The sequence below is a fragment of the Macaca nemestrina genome, chromosome 3, assembly GCF_043159975.1.
Source record: "Macaca nemestrina isolate mMacNem1 chromosome 3, mMacNem.hap1, whole genome shotgun sequence".
Lineage (NCBI taxonomy): Eukaryota > Metazoa > Chordata > Mammalia > Primates > Cercopithecidae > Macaca > Macaca nemestrina.
This window is the reverse complement of record NC_092127.1, coordinates 5,363,567-5,385,811: the sequence shown is the minus strand read 5'-3', so window position 1 is coordinate 5,385,811 and position 22,245 is coordinate 5,363,567. Positions and strand designations below refer to the sequence as shown.

General features: G+C 41.0%; 1 protein-coding gene and 1 long non-coding RNA gene across 6 annotated transcripts in view; one reads left to right on the top strand and one right to left on the bottom strand.

Moving 5' to 3' along the window:
• LOC139362266 (uncharacterized) overlaps positions 1-19,851 on the top strand; it is a 36,176-nt gene extending 16,325 nt beyond the window's left edge. Inside the window, exons 2-3 of the long non-coding RNA XR_011620758.1 lie at positions 11,877-12,014; positions 19,767-19,851. This is a non-coding gene — a long non-coding RNA (uncharacterized lncRNA). The remainder of the gene's footprint in view (positions 1-11,876; positions 12,015-19,766) is intronic.
• The window catches only part of LOC105466576 (centromere protein U), a 43,687-nt gene extending 22,997 nt beyond the window's left edge, over positions 1-20,690 (bottom strand). For 4 of the 5 annotated variants that reach the window (XM_071092771.1, XM_071092772.1, XM_071092773.1 and 1 more), the window contains exons 1-6: positions 20,537-20,690; positions 17,483-17,531; positions 15,480-15,597; positions 11,504-11,609; positions 3,802-3,862; positions 3,068-3,304 (exon numbers count right to left, since the gene is read on the bottom strand). In XM_071092771.1, coding sequence (XP_070948872.1) covers positions 3,068-3,304; positions 3,802-3,862; positions 11,504-11,609; positions 15,480-15,597; positions 17,483-17,531; positions 20,537-20,586 — 621 coding nt within the window. In that variant the 5' untranslated portion in view covers positions 20,587-20,690. The remainder of the gene's footprint in view (positions 1-3,067; positions 3,305-3,801; positions 3,863-11,503; positions 11,610-15,479; positions 15,598-17,482; positions 17,532-20,536) is intronic. The other variant, XR_011620755.1, reaches the window with a different exon arrangement.
• Between the last annotated feature and the right edge of the window lie 1,555 nt (positions 20,691-22,245).

Below are 22,245 nucleotides of genomic sequence, written 5' to 3'. Positions count from 1 at the left end.
GAGGAGTCAGAGGTTGCAGTGAGCTGAGATTGCACCACTGCACTCCAGCCTGGGTGACAGAGCGAGACTCCATCTCAAGAAGAAAAAAAACTTTAGCTATAATTCTCATTTAGTTGTAAAACAGATTAGTTATATAAATTATCTACATTAATATAAGGAAGCATTGCAAACAAAACCATCACAAAATAAGAGCAAATAAAACTTTCAGTTGACTTATAACAATTGTTGCCTTGATGGGAAAGTTGAACTTTTATTACTTAATAACATGTGGAATCAGCTCAAATTTCTGTTCCAGCTACGGTGAAGTAACAGCTTCCAAACTAGCTCTCTTGCCATAAACAACCATAAAATGGGGGAAAAGGGGTGGCAATTTTATTCAGGCATTGGACAACAGGCAATACAAGACTGAGTTCCAGGAGAAAGGGGAAACTTGGAAGGTGAACCCTATGACTACCACCCCCACTCCACGCACACAGAGTTTCTAAATGGGGTATAGTGAGCTGAAGTCTAAGCAGGGCATGACAATCCTACCCAGCTGAGAGGCACTTGGAATAAGCTGCTCAGGAGAGCACAGGTGCCTGTGGAGCGGGGGTCCTAAGAGGCCTTGTCTATGTACTGCCCATGTGCCGGGTGAGACCACATAAAGCCTGCTAGAAAACGCTATCGTGAGGATAACAACATAGTTGATAATGAAGGGCAAGCAGCATTGGGGGCACAGGACAAGGTAAATGTATGTGGGAAAGAGACAACTCACGGCTCATCAGAAACCATGGAGACCAGAAGACAACAGAATGGTATAAAGAGCTGGGGAATAAATCTGTCAACTCAGAATTCCACAGCCAGTGAAATATCCTTCAAAAACAGAGTTGAAATAAAAACACTTCCAGATAAACAAAATCTGAGAGAATTTGTCACCAGCAGACCTGCCATGAAAGAAATGCTAGAAGATATTCTGTAGGCTGATGGAAAAAGATAACAAATGGAAACTAGTATCTATAGGCAGGCAATCAGTGAACTGGAGAGAGGAACAGGTAGAAGACTACAGAGCTGCTGCTTCTCATATTTTTTTTTTAAAAAAACAACTCTTTCAAGCAGAAATGACAATACTGTAAGGTTAGATTTGTAACACAGAAGTAAAACAAGACAAAACAGCACAGAGGATGGGGATGGATAAATAGAATTATACATAATATTGTTACGTAATTACATTTATGTAGTGGGAGGTAGTTAATTGTCAAGTAGAATGTATGAAGTGATAACACACTGATTCTAAATAGACTTTGTTAATTTAAGGATGTACATTTTTAACCCAGGAGCAACCACTGAAAAAAATTTAAAAAGGTACAGCTAAGAAGTCAATAGAGAAAATAAAATAGAATACAAAAACAACGTTCAACTAATCCAAAATGAGTTCTAAGAGAGACAGAAAATAGGAGCAAATGGAAAACAGAGTATGGTAGATGTGAACCTCACCATATTTAAAATTACATCAAAAGTCAATGGACTTTTAGCAGAAGTTAAAAAAATACCTCCTCTAAGTAACTGATGGATCAAGCAGACCATCCCCCATCACCAAAAACAAGAGTAAGGAGACAAAATCTCTGAACTACACTTGACCTCAACTGACATTTACAGAACACAACTGCAAATTCAAGTGCACATGGGATGTTCACCAAGACAGATCAACAACAGAGATCATAGTTTGCTTCAATTTGTGTAAAGACAGGAAATAAAAATAAGAATATACATTCGTACTTGTTTACATGTACAAAAGGAAATTTGAAAGATATATAAGAAAGTATAAGGTTACCTGTGTGTATGTTTAGCAGGTGGAAAGGTGAAGAAGACAGGGTAGCAGGGACAATTTACTATACTTCAAAAAGTTTTCAAACATGAGCATAAATTATTTATTCAATTAAGTCCAAATGAATTAATCACATATTTAGAACTTGCCAAAAGATATTATATGTCAAGAATTTTAGAACCAATAAGACCCAGAGTTCTTTGTTTTTTGAGACTGAGTCTCACTCTATTGCCCAGTACAGTGGCACAGTCTCAGCTCACTCCAACCTCCGCCTCCTGGGTTCAAGTTGATTCTCTTGCTACAACCTTCTGAGTAGCTGGGATTACAGGAATGCACCACCACACCCGGCTAATTTTTGTATTTTTAGTAGAGAAGGGGTTTTGCCATGTTGGCCAGGCTGGTCTCGAACTCCTGACCTCAGGTGATCCACATGCCTTGGCCTCCCAAAGTGGTAGGATTACAGGCATGAGCCACCGCGCCTGGCCTAAGACCCAGAATTCTTATCAGTAGTTTTTTTCTAAGGAAATGATCTAAGGAATGCACGAATATTTAGCTACAACAAAATTCATCAAAGCACTTATAATTTTTTAAATAGCAATTCTTCATTAGTAAGAGATTAACTATGGCATGCCATGAATGGAATGTTACGCATTGTTGAATACTTAATAACAAGTATATGATCTCAGGGTAATTAAAGCTCACTGAAAGGACTGAACAGCATAGACCAAAAGACGTGGTTATTTTGGGTTATGGAATTATAGGTGATTTTATCTTCTTTTCCATACCCTCTAGTTTTTTTTTTTTTTTTTTTTTTTTTTTAAGACGGAGTCTTGCTCTGTCACCCAGGCTGGAGTGCAGTGGTGCAATCTCAGCTTACTGCAACCTCCGCCGCCTGGACTCAAGCGATTCTCCTGCCTCAGCCCCCTGAGTAGCTAGGATTACAGGCATGCGCCACTGCATCCAGCTAATTTTTGTACTTTTAGTAGAGACGGGGTTTCACCATGTTGCCCAGGCTGGTCTTGAACTCCTGACCTCAGGTGATCCCCCTGCCTCGGTCTCCCAAAGTGCTGGGATTACAGGCGTGAGCCACTGCACCCGGCCATACCATCTAGATTTTCTAAAACACACATTTTTATTACATTAAGGAAAATATAAAATTTATCTTTGAAAAGATATGAAGGAAAGAGAAAATGCTTCATTTTCTTCCCCAAAATTTTTCAATAAACCTTTTTTGCTCTCCTTGGGGATGGCTGACATTCTTACCGATTGACTTTCTAGTGCCAAGTTCTCTTTTTCAACAGAGGGCTGGGCACTAAGGGGTCCTGTCTTTTTAGAAGTGACCGACTCAGCTGGTTTCTCTGAAAGTTCTGAAGATGCTGTAGTTGGAATAACCTCATGACGCTGTATATTTGTTTTCTCTGCTGATTTAACTTTTCTTCTTGTATCACTTCCTTCAGTGCTTTCAGAGTCATCACTAATGGGCTTGAGCTTTCTTCCTGGCTGTGTAAAAGAAAAAAACAGCAGTACTTATTTAGAAAATAGAAATGCTTATAATTCTTACTGTAATAGTAGAAAACATATATACAGTCCACATTACTCACTTCTAAACTTCAAAACTGAACATAATAGGAAGACAGCAACATAATTAATGGATAGGACAGGAAACCTAAATCAAAGGTTACAATAAACACTCCCAACAATTCCCTCTGCCTTTTAAAATCACGACCTAACCACAGTACAAGAATGCTATGAAAATTGACAAAGTACATAGAGATGTGAGACCTCTTTAATGAAAAACACTTCAGATACAAAAATATTTTGCTTTTTACTATAAAAGTATATTCTAAAAATAGAACTTTATGAAAAATGTTGCTATGGAATATTTTCTCTATTTGCATCCAATCTAAAGAGGAAATGAAATATTTTACAGAACATTTTCTATTTGAATCCAATCAAACTATATTACAAATTAAAATAGAGCGAATACTCCTACATACCTTTTTTGCACTAATTTTTACAGATTCGATTGCACTTGCTTCATTTCCAGAAGTGTCTGAACTGTAAAAAGTACAAGTCATCAGTATCTTGTACACATTCCATTTATATTCGCATGTCTTCTCTAACTTGCTCATCCAACACGAAAACAGACTCAATTTAATGAGGAAATATCCTACTTGTCACATACAAGCCTGCCATGTTCCCAGGTTTACTGCTGCCTCCCACATCTTCCCATACCCAGGCCACATGAGTTTATCCCAGGCAAGCAAGTAACCTGTTCCATTATTGCAGCACCTGTGGTGATGTCTGAGGATTGCACTTTTCTCCAAGTTACCAGTCCCAGGCATATGGGCCATCATTTGTACTAAAAGCTAATCCACTAGGCCCATCCTTAGGTGATAGAAAAGGGAACACATTTTATCCTTTAAAAAGGAAAAAAATAGTCCTAACTTCTGATGGGCTATGAAAATTCATCTTTTCATTTTGTTCAATACAACAAATTTATTTAACACCAACCTCAAAATACAAAGTACAGTGAATAAAATTACTTCAAAATTGAGAGGTTTTCCTTCAAAGGGTTCACTGTCTAGTAGGAAGGCCAAAGATAGTGCAGAGTGATGACCTGGCAAGCACCTGACAGAGAAGATGATGTGGAGACATGGCTTGGGTATTAGGAAAGGCATCACAGTTATGACACTTGGCGGTGACTGGTAAAAAACTTTTTTCAGGAAAACAAGTGTGGAGAAGGACATTTAAAGCAGATGGAAAAGTTAATGTAAAAGCATGGTGGTATAAAACAGCCTGGCACGTTCAAGAAACGTGCAACAGAGCACGGATAAAATGTATTTTCTAAGAGAAGATAACAAACGCTCGGGAAAAGCCAAAGGCTATGACTGAAGGGCTGCAGGGTACCCACATGGGCATGCTGCATGGATCTCCTATGGTCAGCGCCAGCCTCCAGCTGCAGCGTCTTCTAGATCCACTGCAGCACCTTCTGGATCCACTGCAGCATCTGGGCAGAGACTATAGCTGTGGGCAGTCTCTAGCCAACAAGTAAGCACAGTGAGGGTCTGGGGCCTCGACGTTTCTGCCTAATACAGGTCAGGCCTCCTTTTAACAGCCCTCACTCCTCCAGAGCTCCGCAGTGGCTTGTTCAGAACTGTAGGCACTGCAGTGCAATTTGAGGCCATCTCTGCCCCATCCTGCTTCTTCCAACTTTACCCTTCACAGATATCACTAATAAGCCCCTTCCATTCCTAACTGCCTCAGTGTCTACTCACCCAAGGATCCAAACTGGCACAGGGGCCCTCTATGCCATGCATACAGACAAAGGAGAGCCCTAACAGGACGTGGACGTAGGAGTAAGACGAGACTGGGGTTTCAAAAGATCACTCTGGAAGGTGTATGGGAAGGTAGGCCAGAGGGAGCTGGCACGAGAGATAAGGACACCAGACAGGAAACTACCGCAGGAATGCTGGTAAGAGTGAAGTCCCCAAACCATGGCAGCCACAGGGAGGTGGCAGGGGTGTGGAAAGGAAAAACGGATTCTCAAGGCAGTCACAGGCCAGAAAAATAGGACTGGCCAGACAGAACATACCAGGACTGATTCCCAGATTGCTGGATTGGAGGGGACTGGGTGAATGGCAAGACTATTAACCTAGAGAATACCAAAAGAGTTCACTGACACTAGATGAGAAGGAAAAGGAGCTCAGTTTTGCCTTTGTTGAGTGAGGTGCCTATGGGCATCTAGAGAAATATGGCCAATGTGCAAGACATCTTGGAACTCAGGAGAGGGTCTGGACAAGAGACAAACTTGAGAAAAACGGTGGCACACAGGTAGTTAAAACCATGAGCGTGAACTGGGGTTAGATGGAGAAGAGAGGGCCAGAGAAGAGAGGGCTGAGAACAGAATCACCTACACATAAAGAAAAAAAAACAGGAGAGGAAACAGCCAGGAGCAAGATGGCTGAACAGAGGGCTCCACTGATTGTCCCCACAGGAACACCAAGTTTAACAACTATCTACGCAAAGGGAGCACCTTCACAGGAAACAAAAGTCAGCTGAGTACTCACAGCGCCTGTTCTTGACTTCCTATCGCTGAAAGACGCACTGAAGAGGGTAGGAAAGAGTCTACAATCGCTGACGCTACCCCTTCCCCATCTCCAACAGTGGCTGCGTGGCACAGAGAATCTGTGCTCTTAGGGGGAGAGCGCAGTGATTTTGCAGCTTTGCTTTGTAATCAACGCTGTCCTTTAACAGTGGAAAGCAGAACCAGGCTGAACTAAACTGATGCCCACACACAGAGGGAGCTTTTGGACTAGTCCTGGTGTGAGGGGAATTGCCCATCTTAGCAGTGGGAGGTAGAGCTCTGACAAGCCTTGCCACTGTGGGCTAAAGTGCTCTGCGGCCCCACGTGAGCCTGAGGGGCAGTCTAGGCCACAAGGATGGTAACTCCTAGTGCTGAGCTGGGCTTGGAGCCAGTGGACTGTGGGGGCATGAGACCTACTGAGACACCAACCAGTGTGGCTAAGGGTGTGCTGGCATCACCCCTCTCCCAGGCCCAGGCAGCACAGCCCATGGCTCCAAAAGAGACCTCTTTCTTCTGCGAGAGGAGAGGAGAGAGAAGAGTGGAGAGGACTTTGTTTTCCATCTTGGATACCAGCTCAGCCACAGTAGCACAGGGCACCAGTCAGGGTCATGAGACCCCCTAATGCAGATCACAACACCTAAGTCCTTTCAAATATCTGGAAAGCCTTCCCAAAAAGGATGGATCCAAACAAGCCCAGACTCCAATGACTACAATAAATACCTGACTCTTCAATGTCCAGACACTGATAAACATCCGTAAGCATCAAGACCATCCAGTAAAACATGACCTCATCAAATGAACTAACTAAGGCACCAGGGACCAATACTGGGGAAACAGCAGATACGTGACCTTCTAGACAGAGAATTCAAAATAGCTGTTTTGAGGAAACTCAAAGAAATTCAAGATAACACGGAGAAGGAATTCAGAATTCTATCAGATCACTTTAACAAAGAACTGAAATAATTTTTAAAAATCAAGCAGAAATTCAGTAGTTGAAAAATGTAGCTGACATATTAAAGAATACATCAGAGTCTCTTAATAGCAGAATCTATCAAGCAGAAGAAAGAATTAGTGAGCTTGAAGAAAGGCTATTTGAAAATACAGAGGAAAGAAAAGAAAAAAGAAAAAACAGTCATGAAGCATGCCTACAGGGTCTAGAAAAAGCTTCAAAGGGCAAATCAAAGAGTTACTGGCCTTTTAAGTTACTTTCTTTAGAAAGGTAGAGAAAGGCGGGTAGAAAGTTTATTCAAAAAGGTAGTAACAGAGAACTTTCTAAACCAAGAGAAAGGTATCAATATCCAAGTACAAGAAGGTTATACAACCAACACCAAGCAGCTTTAACCCAAAGAAGACTACCTCAAGGCATTTAATAATAAAACACCCAAAGGTCAAAGATAAAGAATCTAAAAGCAGCAAGAGAAAAGAAACAGGTAACTTACAATGGAGCTCCGATATGTCTGGCAGCAGACTTTCAGTGGACACCTTACAGGCCAGGAGAGACTGGCATGATATATTTAAAGTGTTGAAGGAAAAAAACTTTTACCCTATAAGAATATATCTGGTGAAAATATCCTTCAAACATGAAAAAGAAATAAAGACTTTCCCAAACAAAAGCTGAGAAATTTTATCAACTCCAGACCTGTCCCAAAAGAAATGCTAAAGGGAGTAATTCAAGCAGAAAGAAAAGGACATTAATGAGCAGTATAAATCACCTGAAGGTATAAAACTCACTGGTAATATTAAGTACACGGAAAAAGATAACACTGTAGCTGATGTGTGTAAACTACTCTCATTGTAAGTAGAAAGACTAAAAGATGAACCAATCAAAAATAACTTTTCAAAACATAAACAGTACAATAAAAGTAAAAACAAAAAGTTAAAAAGTGGGGGAGCAAAGTGAAAGTGTAGAGTTTTTATTAGTTTTTTTGTTTGTTTGTTTATGAAAGCAGGGTTAAGTTGTTAATGGCATAAAATAATGGGTTATATGGCAGTACCTGCTAGCCTCATGGTAACCTCAAATTAAAAAAAAAAAACAAATACATAAAAAGACCAAGAAATCACACTGCCAGAGAAAATCACCTTTACTAAAAGCAAGACAGGAAGGAAGAAAAGAAGAGAAGGCCACAAAACAATCAGAAAACAAAAAATAAAATGGCATGAGTAAGTCCCTGCTTAGCAATAGTAACACTGAATGTAAATGGACTAAACTCTCCAATCAAAAGACATAGAGTGGCTGGATTGGGGGGGAAAAAAAAGACCCAATGATTTGTTGCCTACAAGAAACACATTTCATCTATAAAGATACACACAGACTGAAAATAAAGGTATGGAAAAAGATATTCCATGCCAATGGAAACCAAAAAAAGGGCAGAATAGCTATACTTATTTCAGATAAACTAGATTTTTGAGACAGAAACTGTAAGAAGAGACAAAGAAGGTCACTACGTAATGACAAAAGAGGTCAAATTCAGCAAGAGGATACAACAATTTTAAATACACATGCACCCAACATTGGAACACCCAGATAGATGAAGCTAATATTATTAGAGCTAAAGGGAGAGACAGACCCCAATACATTAGCTGGAGACTTCAACACCCCACTTTCAGCACTGGAGAGATCTTCCAGACAGAAGATCGATAAAGAAACAGCAGACTTAATCTGCACTGTAGACCATATGAACCTAACAGATATTTATAGAACATTTCATCCAACAGCTGCAGAATACACATTCTTTTCCTCAGCACATGGATCATTCTCAAGTACAGACCATGTGATAGGTCACAAAACAAGTCTTAAAACATTTTTTAAAAACTGAAATATCAAGTATCTTCTCTGTGGAATAAAACTAGAAATCAATAACAAGAGGAATTTTGGAAGTTATACAAACACACAGAGAAAAAATGTTAATGAAGGACCAGTGGGTCAATTAAGAGATTAAGAAGGAAGCTGAACAATTTCTTGAGACAAATGATAATGGAAACACAACATACCAAAACCTATGGGATACCACAAAAGCAATACTAAGAGGGAAGTTCACAGCTATAAGTGCCTACATCAAAAAAGAAAATCTTTAAATAAATAACCTAATGATGCATCTTAAAGAACTAGAAAAGCAAGAACAAACCAAATCCAAAACTAATAAAGATCAGCTTTTATAAATAAATGTATAAATTTACCTCAACCCAATAAAGATTGTAACTTTGCTTTTAACTTAACAAGTAGCTCTTAAAAGTCATTTAAAAAAATGAGAAAACAATGAGAAAAGTTGCATTTATACCTCACAAGAATAGAAAAGATCAAGGATTTTAATACAAATCATACAAGTTCTAAAAGAAAACATGAAGGGAGACATCTTCCTAACTATGACTCAAAATCCCTAAATGCTAAGAGTGATAAATATATCACCGTATCTAAATAAAACTAAACATTTTCTATGTTGGAAAAAAAAACACCACCATTAGGTGTTTTGTCAAAAGACAGATGAACCAGTTAAAAAAAAAAAAACTGTAACATAGGGCTTATCTCACTAATGTTTAAATGAAGTCATGAAGAAAATGACCAACATCAACTATAGTAAAAAGGATATAAACAGTTTGCAGAAAGACAAATTCAAGAGCTTTTAAATAATTGCTGTTCAATCATTCCTAAGAAGAATACAAATTAGAACTAGGCTGGGATAGCATTTTTGACCTATCACATTGGCAAAAATCCAAGTTTGATCTCACTTTGGTGGCAATAACTATAAAAATGACAAACACATTTCATTTGACTCAGAATTTCACTTTTATGACTATATCCTATAGATACACAAGCACAAGTGTGAAATGGCACTCCCAGTGGCACTGGGAGTGAGAGCACAGACTGGAAACAGCCTGACTGCCCATTCATACAGGACTGGATAATCACACTAAGGAACACTCATGCTGTGGAAAGGGTAGAACAATGTGAAAGCTCCACGTGTATTGACATGTAAAGATCTCTAAGATGTAGTAAGTGAAAAAAGCTAGGTAGCAACCTATGCTGCCTTTTGTACACAAAAAAAGGGTTAAAATGTGTTTCATATTTACTTTTATATGCACCAAGAAATTCTGGAAGGACATATGAGAAAATAATAAGGGAGAGGGAAGAAGTGGGTTCTAGGAGCTAGATGGATAGTAGACATGATATGAAGACTTACTATACACCTTTTTATATTTTTAAACCATGTGAATGTTTACTCAAAGTATTCCTCTTTAAAAATTACATTCACCACTATTTAGAGTGCATGTTTTCCAAATGTATGACTTCTACTGATTTTCAGTAACATATAAAACTGGAGTCAGCCAGGAGCGGTGGTTAACACCTGTAATCCTAGCACTTTGGGAGGCCAAGGCGGGCAGATCACGAGGTCAGGAGATCAAGACCATCCTGGCCAACATGGTGAAACCCCATCTCTACTAAAAAATACAAAAATTAGCTGGGCATGGTGGCATGCGCCTGTAGTCCAAACTACTCGAGAGGTTGAGGCAGAAGAATTGCTTGAACTGAGGAGGTGGAGGTTGCAGTGAGCCGAGACAGCACCACTGCACTCCAGCCTGGTGACAGAGTGAGTCTCCAAAATAACCAAGTACTATAAAACTTCCATAGTATAGACAATCTCAAAATGACTTCTCAGATTTCTGCCCAACTGGAATATTTGTTTTAAAACTGCAGTTTTGGCCGGGCGCGGTGGCTCACGTCTGTAATCCCAGCACTTTGGGAGGCCAAGGTGGGCGGATCATGAGGTCAGGAGATCGAGACCAGCCTCGGTAACACGGTGAAACCAGTCTCTACTAAAAATACAAAAAAAATTAGCTGGGCGTGGTGGTGGGCGCCTGTAGTCCCAGCCACCCGGGAGGCGGAGCTTGCAGTGAACCCAGATCACGCCACTGCACTCCAGTGTGGGAGTCAGAGCAAGATTCCATCTCAAAAAAAACAAAGAAACAAACACTGCACTTTTGATACTTGCTAAATACATTTAGTAACTAGAACTGACCTATTACCCAATAGAGGTCCATAAGTCAAAGGGCTGCTCTAGATAACAACTTAAAATGCGTACTACAGTTATCGAAGAGTTCTGCATTATATAACTTGCTCCCAAGTTTTCTCTATGAAATCATTTTTATAGAGATTTTCCTGACCTATACGTTCACATAAATCTGAAAGACTCAAACCAATGCGCCTCAGGAACAATGCATCTGAAACAGGCTTTGTATTGCTTTGTAATCATCACCTACCATATACAAGGAAACATCTCATTTGTGATCATTAGTTTGTAAATGAAAGAGACCTCCCAAAAATCACCTAAAATTTTATGCTCATAAAATCTTTCCCTCCTTTCTTATTTGACTCAAAGCTAAACTATCTTCCTAGGCATGATTTCTAGGATAATCAGGTGTGAATTCTGTCAGTTATCACAGCTATTATAATTATCGTAATTGTCAATTATTAATAAAGTTTTTATGCCTCAGTTCTCTTGAGAAAAAGCATAACAAGTTGGCTCAAAGTATCTTAAAACGCTTTCTTTTTATTAGCTTCTATCTCAGAAATCCCATTAACCATGAATAAACAATTGCTTGAAATATACCAGTACCTTATTTTTGCTTCTTTTCCTGGAGGAGTTGAAGGGATAGATAGTCCACCAAGTTTGGAGAATTCTTCTTCATCAGCATATATAGCTGTGCTATGTAAAGGAGGATCTTTCAAAAGACAAAAAAGAAGACAACTTTAAAAGTCTGGCTATTTGGGCAATACTGAAGTTTATTCCCTTACAATGGAGTACAAAACAATCTTTGTTCAACTAACAAAACCAAAATCAATTAAACAGGCCACTTCCCAAATGTTTTTGATCTCACACCTCAACAATAAAAATTTTAAACCCTATCACCAACAAACACATGAATATTTATGAATAATAAACCTTTATTACCGCACTTATATGGAATTATTTTTGGTGTTTGAAACAGGGCCTCACGCTGTTGCCCAGGCTGGAATGCAGTAGTGCGATCTCAGCTCACTGCAGCCTGGAGCACCTAAGCTCAAGCGATCCTCCTGCCGCAGCCTCCTGAATAGCTGGGACTACAGGCACATGCCACCATGCCCAGGTAATTTTTAAATTATTTGTAGAGACAGGGTCTCACTATGTTGCCCAGGTTGGGGAAATTTTAATGAGATAAAAATATAAATCGGAAATCTAACATTTTCTTTCCTCATCCCTGTCAGGTGTCATACACTCTGCATTAGAGACCACTGCATTAAACTATAAACTCTACAGGCCTAGAGAGGTCACCTCACAAAGTGCCCTGCATATAGCGGTCATACAGTATTTTTGAATGAAAAGCCCTTTGGGGAGATTCCAGGCCTCCCTTACTTCCTCTCTGCTTTACTCTGGGATGCCAGAGCCTTTAGATAGCATATAAAGGTACCTTGAATGAGGAAGAAGATAAAAGAGAAGGAGAGCAAATGGACTTGGTGGAAAGGCATAGAAAAGAGATGCTAAGAGGAGAAAGATGCGCCTAGCGGGTGCTCAGGAAAGAGGAGTAACAGGAGAGATCCAGGACTTATCGCAGGGGTAGAGAGCTTGAAGAAGAGGTGGCCAGTGTGACAGAACTAAATTGCTGTAAGGGGGCCTGGTAAGAGCCAAGCAACCATTTCTTCATGCTCAAAGTTTAGCACGACAGTGCAAACTTCAACATTTTTTCAACTAAACAGCTGCTTAAATAATGAACATATCAACTGCACAATTTTTAAGTTAGTAGTATACTTTGTATTGCCTTCAACAAGGCAAAGGGATTTATTTACTTCATTGCTGTGAATAACAAGGGGGGGAAAAGAAATAGAACAATCCCAAATGTTCACAGATAACCACTCATATAAACTGGATTCTCACAACTTCACAATAAAAAGACAAATAATCCAATTTAAAAACGGGCAAAGGGTGAACAGAAACTTCTTCAAAGAATATGCAAATGGCCAGTAATCATGTATAAGAGGGTCAAAGGGGAAAAAAAAGCAAATGGTCAGCCATAAGCACACTGAAAAGGTGCTGAACACCATTAGTAATTAGGGAAATATGAATCAAAACCATAATGAGATAGTACTTCACACCCTAAGCTTAGGCTATTATTTAAAAAACAAAAACAAACACACACCCAGAAAATGACAAGTGTAGGCAAGGATGTGGAGAAACTGAAATCCTTGGGCACTGCTGGTGGGAATACAGGCACTGCGGAAATGGTGACTCCTGAAAATATAAAATATATATGATCCAGCAATCCCATTTCTGGGTAAACGCCCAAAAGAGGGGAAAGCAGGGACTCAAACAGCTATTGATACACTCATGTTAGTATTAATAGCAGCATTATTCACAGTCAAAAAGCAGAAGTAACCCAAGGGTCCATTAACAGATGAATAGATAAATAAAATGTGGTACATACAGACTGTTCTTCAAAGTAAAAAGGAAATTCTGGCTGGGCGCGGTGGCTCATGCCTGTAATCCCAGAAATTTGGGAGGCCGAGGTAGGTGGACCACCTGAGGTCAGGAGTTCAACGCCAGCCTGGCCAATATGGCAAAGCCCCATCTCTACTAAAAAAATAAAAAAATTAGCCAGGCATGGTGTGGAAGGGAGGGGAGCGCCTGGAATCCCAGCCACTCGGGACGCTGAGGCAGGGAGAATTGCTTGAACCTGGGAGGTGGAGGTTGCAGTGAGCCGAGATTGCGCCACTGCAGTTCAGCCTAGGTAAGAGAGCAAGTCTTTGCCTCCAAAAAAAAAAAAAAATATTCTGACTCAGGCTACAACACAGATGAACCTCAAAGACATTATGCTAAATGAAATAAGCCAGTTACCAAAGAACCAACTATTGTATGCTTCCTTTTACATCAGATTCCTAGAAAGCAGAATGATGGTTGCCAGGAGTTGAGGGGAGGGGAGAACGGGAAGTTGTTTAATAGATAGAGCGTTTCAGTTAGGAAAGATGAGAAAGTTCTGGAGATGGATGGTGATGATGGTTGCACAACAATGTGAATGTATTTATCTGCTACAGAGTTAATACACTTAAAAAAGGTTAAAATGGTAAACTATATTTTACTACCCATACCCCCACCAATACACTCACACCCACAATGAGGTGCAGGGATGGCTAGAATAAAAAACTCGGTAAGTTTCAGTGAAGCTGTGCAGAAACGACAACTCTCATACACTGCCATGGAATTATAAAGTCATGTAGCTGCTTTGTAAAACAGTTCCTTAAAAAGTTAAAAATAGAATTACCGTAGGACTCAGCAATTCTGCTCCCACTATATGCCCAAGTGAAAAAAGCCCACACAAAAACTCATACACAAATGTTCATAGCAGCATTATTCATAGTGGCCAAAAAATAGAAACCACCTAAATGTAACTGATAAATGGATAACAAGTTGTGGTATATTCAAACAATGGAGTATTGCTGATCTATAAAAACGTGTAGGAATGAAGCAGATACACACTACAACATGGATAAACCCTGAAAACACAAACTAAGTAAAAGAAGCCAGTCACAAAGGACCAGAGTCTAGGATTCCACTGATATGTACAGAAATGGCAAATCTGCAGAGACAGAAAGGAGATTCATGGCTGCCAGGGGCCTGAAGGGGGAAGAGGGAGTGACCACTCATGGGTACAGGGTTCTCTACAGGATGATAACAATTTTCTGGAACTAGATAATGCAGACAGTTGTACAACCTTGTGAATAAACTAAAAACCAATGATGTGTACAGTTTAAAAGGGTGAATTTTATGGTATGTGAATTCATTTCCATTTTTTAAATTATGGGGTTTTAGGTTCAGATCTTTTAGAGTTAGATTTTAGACAAACAGGACATTTTTATCAAGTCATAATAAAAGACATTATTCTGGTGAATATATTTCACCTTATAAAATGTGTAATATTTTCTTTTATTAACAAAAAATTAAACCAAAGCCTTCAAAATTCTCTTAAAACTTATTCCAGCAAAAATGCCTGACTACTACAGTTCTAGATGTGGGGGCACATGGCATTTTCTCTGTCATTTCTGGCCTCTGGAGTGCCCAGTGACACAAGCAGCCCACCCTGACAACTCACACACTCCTGGCCAGCCAGGTACTGACCTTTTAGCTCATACTCCAAAGGAACACAGGTGAAGCTCTCCCACTGGCTCTCCCAAAGCATCCCCTGCCTCCATGAGTTTAGGACAAAGGAAAATTACCCATACTCTTCTCCTCCCTAAATTAATGGCTCTATCAAACGGTAGAATGAAGTGAGAAATGTATTCTATGCTCCTCTTGTTACAGAGTACTATAGTAAGTGTCCTCATGTGACTGGATTGTTAACGAATACCACTAGAAGAGTGCCACCACTTTGATAATGTTCTTAGTTTCAATGTACCTAGACGTGAGAAAAATTAATTCAAATTATCAAGTACTCCCCAGAGAACATTATATTTACATGCAGGCAACTAATTTTTATATTTGAAGATATTTCTAATTTTTATTATATCTGGCCTAAATGTTGTTGCTTTAGAGTTATGTTAGGATAAAGATTTAAAGTACTAACCAAAGGTCTCATCAGGTTCTTCATCTTTCTCATTTTCACCCAGCCTGCCAATGCTTGAGACATCAGAATTATCAGGAAAGTCAAACACGTCAATAGGCTTGCACTTTTGACCAGCTTTCTAAAAGTGAATGAAGTTGAAGTTACTGAGTTGGCTCTCACAAAGAACAATAGGCTGATTTATGCAGCAAGAATATTCTTGTAATCACTGCTGCCTAAGGAAGCAATCCTTAAGCATGGGGTGATGGATTCACTACCTACCCCGATTGGGTCATTATACAACATAGACATGTATGGCAAGATCAAATCATACCCCACAAATGTGTACAGTTACAATGTTTCAGGTAAAATAAAAAGAAAGAAGCAAGCTAACACTTTTTGGGGACACAGACTCTTTTGATAACCTAAGGCAAGGATTGGCAAACTTTTTCTATAAAGGACCAGAAAGTAAATTATTTTAGGCTTTGCAGGCCATAAGGTTTCTCTTTTGACTACTAACTCAACCACTGTCATGTGAATGACGACAGTAACCACACAGAAAAGAATGAGCATGGCTGTGTTCCAATACAATTTGACTTTTGAACACTGCAATTTGAATTTAATATCATGTTCACATGTTATGACATAGTCTTTTCATTTCAACCATTAAAAAATGTAAAAACCATTCTTAGCTTGCAGGGATATACAAAAACAGGTGGCAGGCTAGATTTGGCCCATGGACCAGTTTGCCTACACCTCTGACCTAGGGAAAGTGATGGGTCCTATCTCCGGAAATATGCCCATATACTCAAAAGTTCATAAACAGTTTTAAGGGTACACATTGGTTAACAACTCCTGACTAAAGGACACCAGGGTTTACAGTTCAATATACTGATATGCCCATGAAGTCTGCTACCCCAAATCTAATGAAACATGGAAACATATATAAAATGAGAAAAACTTTCATGGTAGTTCCGGACAATGTGGAAGGGTAGTATTAACAGATACGAAAATAAGAAAATTCTGGCAGGTATAAAGGAGGTAAAATAAAATTGGCAAACCATATACAAACTTGACCATTCAGATGCCCCCAGTAAACGAATCATTCCTGGAGTGCTTGTGGGTGGAATGCAAAGAGAGCTGGCAGGTCTTCCAGCCCCTCCCAAGGCACAGGGGGCCTCCACATGTAAGGCACTGCCTTGCAGAGGGAAGGCCAGGAAAGCTGAATCCATTCCAGGAACTCTGGGCTTCCAGCTAAGGCTGGAGCTTAGATAAATCCCTCCGATGCACACTGGACTTTGGCTACTAATGGCAGGGGCAAGGCAGGACAACTGAGAGAAACCCACCCAAAGAACCCGCCAAGTAATGCTGGGGTGGGAGCAGAGCGCTGAGCAAAATCCTGCAGGGTGATCCCAGGGTTTCCCAGAGGGGAAGAGAGCTATCCTCTTCAGGCTGGGGTTAAGGACTATGCAGGACAAAGAAAGCCCAGGGCAGAACAAGCAGAAGTAACTCCTTCCAGGGTGCCTGGCACTGTCATACACTGTTAATGTGAGATTACAATGCCAATCACACAAGCCACTGGAAAAAATATTGGAATTAGCAATCAAGAACATTAAAGAAATGTACACACTTTTCACATACATTTATTCTAGGACTCTACTCTAAAGAAAAGTAAACCTGTAATGTGAACTAAGTGGAGTATCATGAAATCATAAACAATTCTTGAAAAGTACAACGAGAAATGGCTTTAAGTGAAAAAAGTTGACAGCAGTGTACAATTTTTACATGAAGCCAATTATCTAAACGAAAATAAAACCAACCTAGGCTCAGAAATAAAGGAAATTCTAAAACATTAACAGAAGTCATTTTATCCACTATACTGGAAAAAGTGTGAGGAAAATGAACACACTTTTTCACTACAAGAAACATTGAACTTGCCAAGTGAAGTCTACAAAACTGAGGTACTCAAAAAATGTTATTTTGTACTGTTAATTTTGAGAAAACTACAACACAAAAAGATAACTTACATCTTTCACGGAATGTGTTCTTTCTAAAGTGTTCTTCGAACGTCTTGCACTATTAAACAGTAAAAAAAAAACCACAAGAGTTATGAAATAGTTAAAATAACTGAGGAAACACCATAGTTATGATCCTTTCCACACATTTTTACAAAAAAAAAAAAAAGAACCCATATTCCACAAATTTATTTTTTATAGGTCAAATCCTATCACCAATGTTATAAAATAACATACCTCTCCCCCTCAGGGACATGGAAAAGTTGGAATCTTGCTGTTAACTTTTTCCCTGAGGCCTTAATCAATCAGCAGTAATTGACTTTCTCTGCAGAGCTGAACAAAGGGGAGGTAGGCTAATGCTAAGTCCGGACACCTGCTCCATCCTGTGCCTGGCTCTCGTATGTCCTTTTCTCATTTAATTCTAACAGTCCTATAAGGTAGAAGTGAATCCCATGTTACAGATGCATGCTTGCCCACAGCAACACGGAGCCAGGAGGGAGACAAGCCTGCATTAACATTTACATCAGTTCAAATCCAGGGCCTGCCCTCGACCTCCCTTCACACTCTCTCAGTTGGGCCATAGCTTCAAACGATAAAGTTGTATATATATCTTCAACAAGCTTCAAGGAAACAGATGTAACAATGGTGACTAGAATAAAAACGAGAAATAACAGTGGCAGGAATTATATATTATTATTACTAATAGTGCCAGGAGTCAGTGAATATGTACAGACTATCCTCCACCAACCAGGCATCATACAAGGGTACGGGGGGATACTCTGGAATAATACAGTACATAATTCCTGACTTTAAAATATGCCATGCAGATTGTAGCCATATTTTTCTCATTTGTAGATAGCAAAATCAGCTTAGTGAGTCTAAACCAATGTTTTAGTATCCTTTTATTTGATATCATTTCAAGCTCACAGAAAAGTTGCAAACAGTACAAGGACCTTCTGTATGCCCTTTACTCATTTGCTGTGTGCGTGCGTGCGTGCGTGCGTGTGTGTGTGTGACTGGAGACACTGTGCACCTCTACCCCTAAATACCATAATATGTCTTTCCTAGGAGGGCATTATCCTGCATATTCATGGTACAATTTCTAAAATCAAGGAATTTAACACTGATACCATAATCTAATCTACAGTCCATACCCAAATCACATCAATTGTCCTATAATGTCCTTTTAAGATTGCCAGGCCAGCATTTTAAAAAAACAAACAAAAAAAAGGAAAATATAAAATGAAACATTGCACTGGATATACTATGTTCATAAGCCTTTTGTTTTGTTATGTGTGGATGTGTGCGCATGTGTACTAAGTGTGATATAAAACATCATTACTGTGAATCACTGTTTAAAAAAAAAAAGTTAGAAAACTGTTCAGAGCAGTGGTTCCCAGACTGGAGTGTCATCAACATTCTCAGCAGGGCTTGTGAAACAGGTTGCTCAGCACCACCCCAGGAGTGTATGATTCAGTCCCTCTGGGGCATGGCCTGGGACTCTGCATTTCTAACAAGTTCATGATTTATTTACTTCATGAAACCTAAGGAAGAAGGTAGGACAAGTACTGGTTTGATGGCAATTTTATAGATGATGATTCCGGGGTTCCTAAAATTTAAGTGACTTATCAAGGGTCACAAAGCCAAGTAACAGAAACACAACAAAAACTAGACCACATAAACTTCTTCATCTAAACTCTTTGAGCTGTCTTGTCCTTTCTTGGGGGGGAAAAAAAGTCAAGGTTCCTCCTTGCCCTAGGTTGCAGTCAAGGTGGGGCTTCTGAGAGATAGAAACCTCTGTGACAACCCACAGGTAAAATTTCTGGGCCAGGTGCGGTGGCTCCCGCCTGTAATCCCAGCGCTCTGAGAAGTCAAGGCGGGCGGATCATGAGGTCAGGAAATCGAGACCATCCTGGCCAACATGGTGAAACCCCATTTCTACTAAAAATACACAAATGAGCTGGACGTGGTGGCTCACGCCTGTAATCCCAGCTACTGTGGAGGCTGAGGCAGGAGAATCGCTTGAACCTGGGAGGCGGAGGTTGCGCCACTGCACTCCAGCCTGGGCTAGAGTGAAATTCCGACTCAAAAAAAAAAAAAAAAAAAAAAAATTCTGTTGTATGTGCATTAGTGTGTTCTGGGAGGAGGCCTGAACAGATTTCATGAGTCTCAAACCCAAAAATGTTAAAAAAATAAAAATAAAGACAACAAAAACCACTAGCCTTTCGGATAAACTCTTTTCAGCTGATATTCAAGGCTGACATTCTTTTCTAATCCTCTTCTCCACTGGCCCCAGGAGTCTGGTCTCGGTTTCCCCACCTACCTGCGGTGTCCTGCTCCAGCTTTCCACCCTAACCCCGCATCTGCCAGCACCACCTTCTCCAGGCAGCCTTCCCCGCCGGGGAACTCCTGTTGTCTTCAGACCGTCTTGGCGCACGGTTTTGTGCACGGTCTGCAGCGAGCCGAGACCCTTCCCGCCAGATCCAGGCCGGGCCTTGGATGGCCCTTCGCCAACCAATCAGCGACCAGCATTCTAGAGCGCGTCTTGCAACCGACCAAACGCGCGCTGGCTTTGACGAACAACAACCGCTCCACCCACCCTGAAGAAAGCAGGCGGCAGCTCGCTCCCCCAGCCACACTTGTGCTCCGGTCTGTGGTTTGCAGTCCGAAAACACCAGCGTCTTCAAAATAAGAAAACTGATTCCCGGAGAGTAAACTCCACTCACATTAAAGTCTGCCAAATCGTAGGCAATAAGTATTTGCTGAATGTTTTGCTTTCAAGCTAACACTTCGACACTCACTACTCTGGACGGCACTACTGCCCCCTACAAAACGACACGACACTGGCTAACGTCTTCCCGCCCGCCAGGCAGGGTTAGGCCCGTGCGGGTGGGAATCACTCTTATCCCCACTAGTCTGACGAGAAAGCCGGGACCCGGGCGACTGGCCACTCGGGCGAGCTCCACAGTGGAACACGAACAGCGCCCGGAGGCGCAAACCGCGGCAGGCGAGGAAGCAGTTCAAGCTGGTCTCCGGCCTCGCGTTCTGAGGGTCGGCAGTACTTACCCCTCAGGCCTGTGAGGCCGCGACCGCCGACGCCTCCCCCGCGGAGCCATGATGTCGCCCTCCGCTCCCGAGCGACTGGAAGCTCCCGCCAAGCCCCTCGCCGCTCCGAGCAGCCAATCCGGCCCGAGCACGCGCGCGTGCGCAGAACTTCCTGAGCGGGCCCCGGGCTCCTCCCCGCCTTGGAGCGTGAGGGAAAACTGGGCCTGGCTATCACACCGCAACGGAACTGAAGTCCATGCCGCACAACCAGTTGCCTACGGTCCATGTCATGCCAAAGTTTTCCGGGCTTTCCTCCCACCCGCATCGCCAGTTTTCCAGAGCCCGAAAGCCCCGGAGCCACGTGGGACCGCCCCTGTGGGTGGGGAAAGGGGAGGAGCTAGTGTCCTTGAGCCTGTGGGCAGGTAAGTGGGTGGGCGCAGACCAGCGATCGCAGCTGGTGCCGCTGAGGCCACAGTCGTCTTGACAGACCCACAGGATTTGGCTTGCAGCCCCTGCTGCCTTTATCAGCTGTCTGAGCTTAGCACGTTACTTTACCTCTATCCCCGCACCTTCATTTGTAAATGGTCAGGGATCCTTTTGTTCTTTTATTTTGTTTCTGTTTAAAAATGTGTAATGCAGAAGAATGAAATTGAACCCTTACCTTACACCGCGTATAAAAATTAACGCAAAATGGATCAAACACCTATATATAAAGGCTAAAATTAAAATTAAAACTCTTAGAAGAAAACAGAGCAAAAGCTTCATAACATTGGACTTGGTGGTATAATTTCTTGGATATGATACCAACAGCAGTTTGGGATGATGAAAACGTTTTGGAAATAGTGGTGGATGGATGCACAAGATGAACGTACTTGATGCCACAGAACTGTAAACTTACGGTTAAAATGCTAAATTTTGTTGTGTATATTTTACTATGATAAAAAATTACGTTTCATGCATATAAAAGAATATAACATGTGTAATGTAAGGATAAAAACAAACATCCGTGTAACCAGCACTGGATGGGGATATGAATCATTATTATATATAACTCTTGGGTACCCCTCTGAATGGCACCCTCCTCCTCCAGAGAATAACCACTGTTCTAATTTTATGTGTATCATTCCTGTGGTTTTCTACCTTGATATAGCCCCAAATAATGTATTGATTATTGCATGTTTCTAAACTTTATATGATATTTGGTAGGTATTCTGCAAATGTCCTTTCTTACTAAAGCTATTGCTTTTATTTTTTATTTTATTTTTCCATAAATTATTGGGGTGCAGGTGCTATTTAGTTACATAAGTAAGTTCTTTTTTTTTTTTTTTTTTTTTTTTTTTTTTGAGACGGAGCCTTGCTCTGTCTCCCAGGCTGGAGTGCAGTGGCCCAATCTTGGCTCACTGCAAGCTCCACCTCCCGGGTTCATGCCATTCTCCTGCCTCAGCCTCCCGAGTAGCTGGGACTACAGGCGCCTGCCACCACGCCCAGCTATTTTTTTTTTTTTTTTTTTGTATTTTTAGTAGAGATGGGGTTTCACCATGTTAGACAGGATGGTCTTGATCTCCTGACCTCGGGATCCACCTGCCTCAGCCTCCCAAAGTGCTGGGATTACAGACGTGAGCCACTGCGCCCGGCCGAGTAAGTTCTTTAGTGGTGATTTGTAAGATCCTGGTGCATCCATCACCCCACTGCACCATATATGTTGTGTTTTATCCCTTGCCCCCATCCCA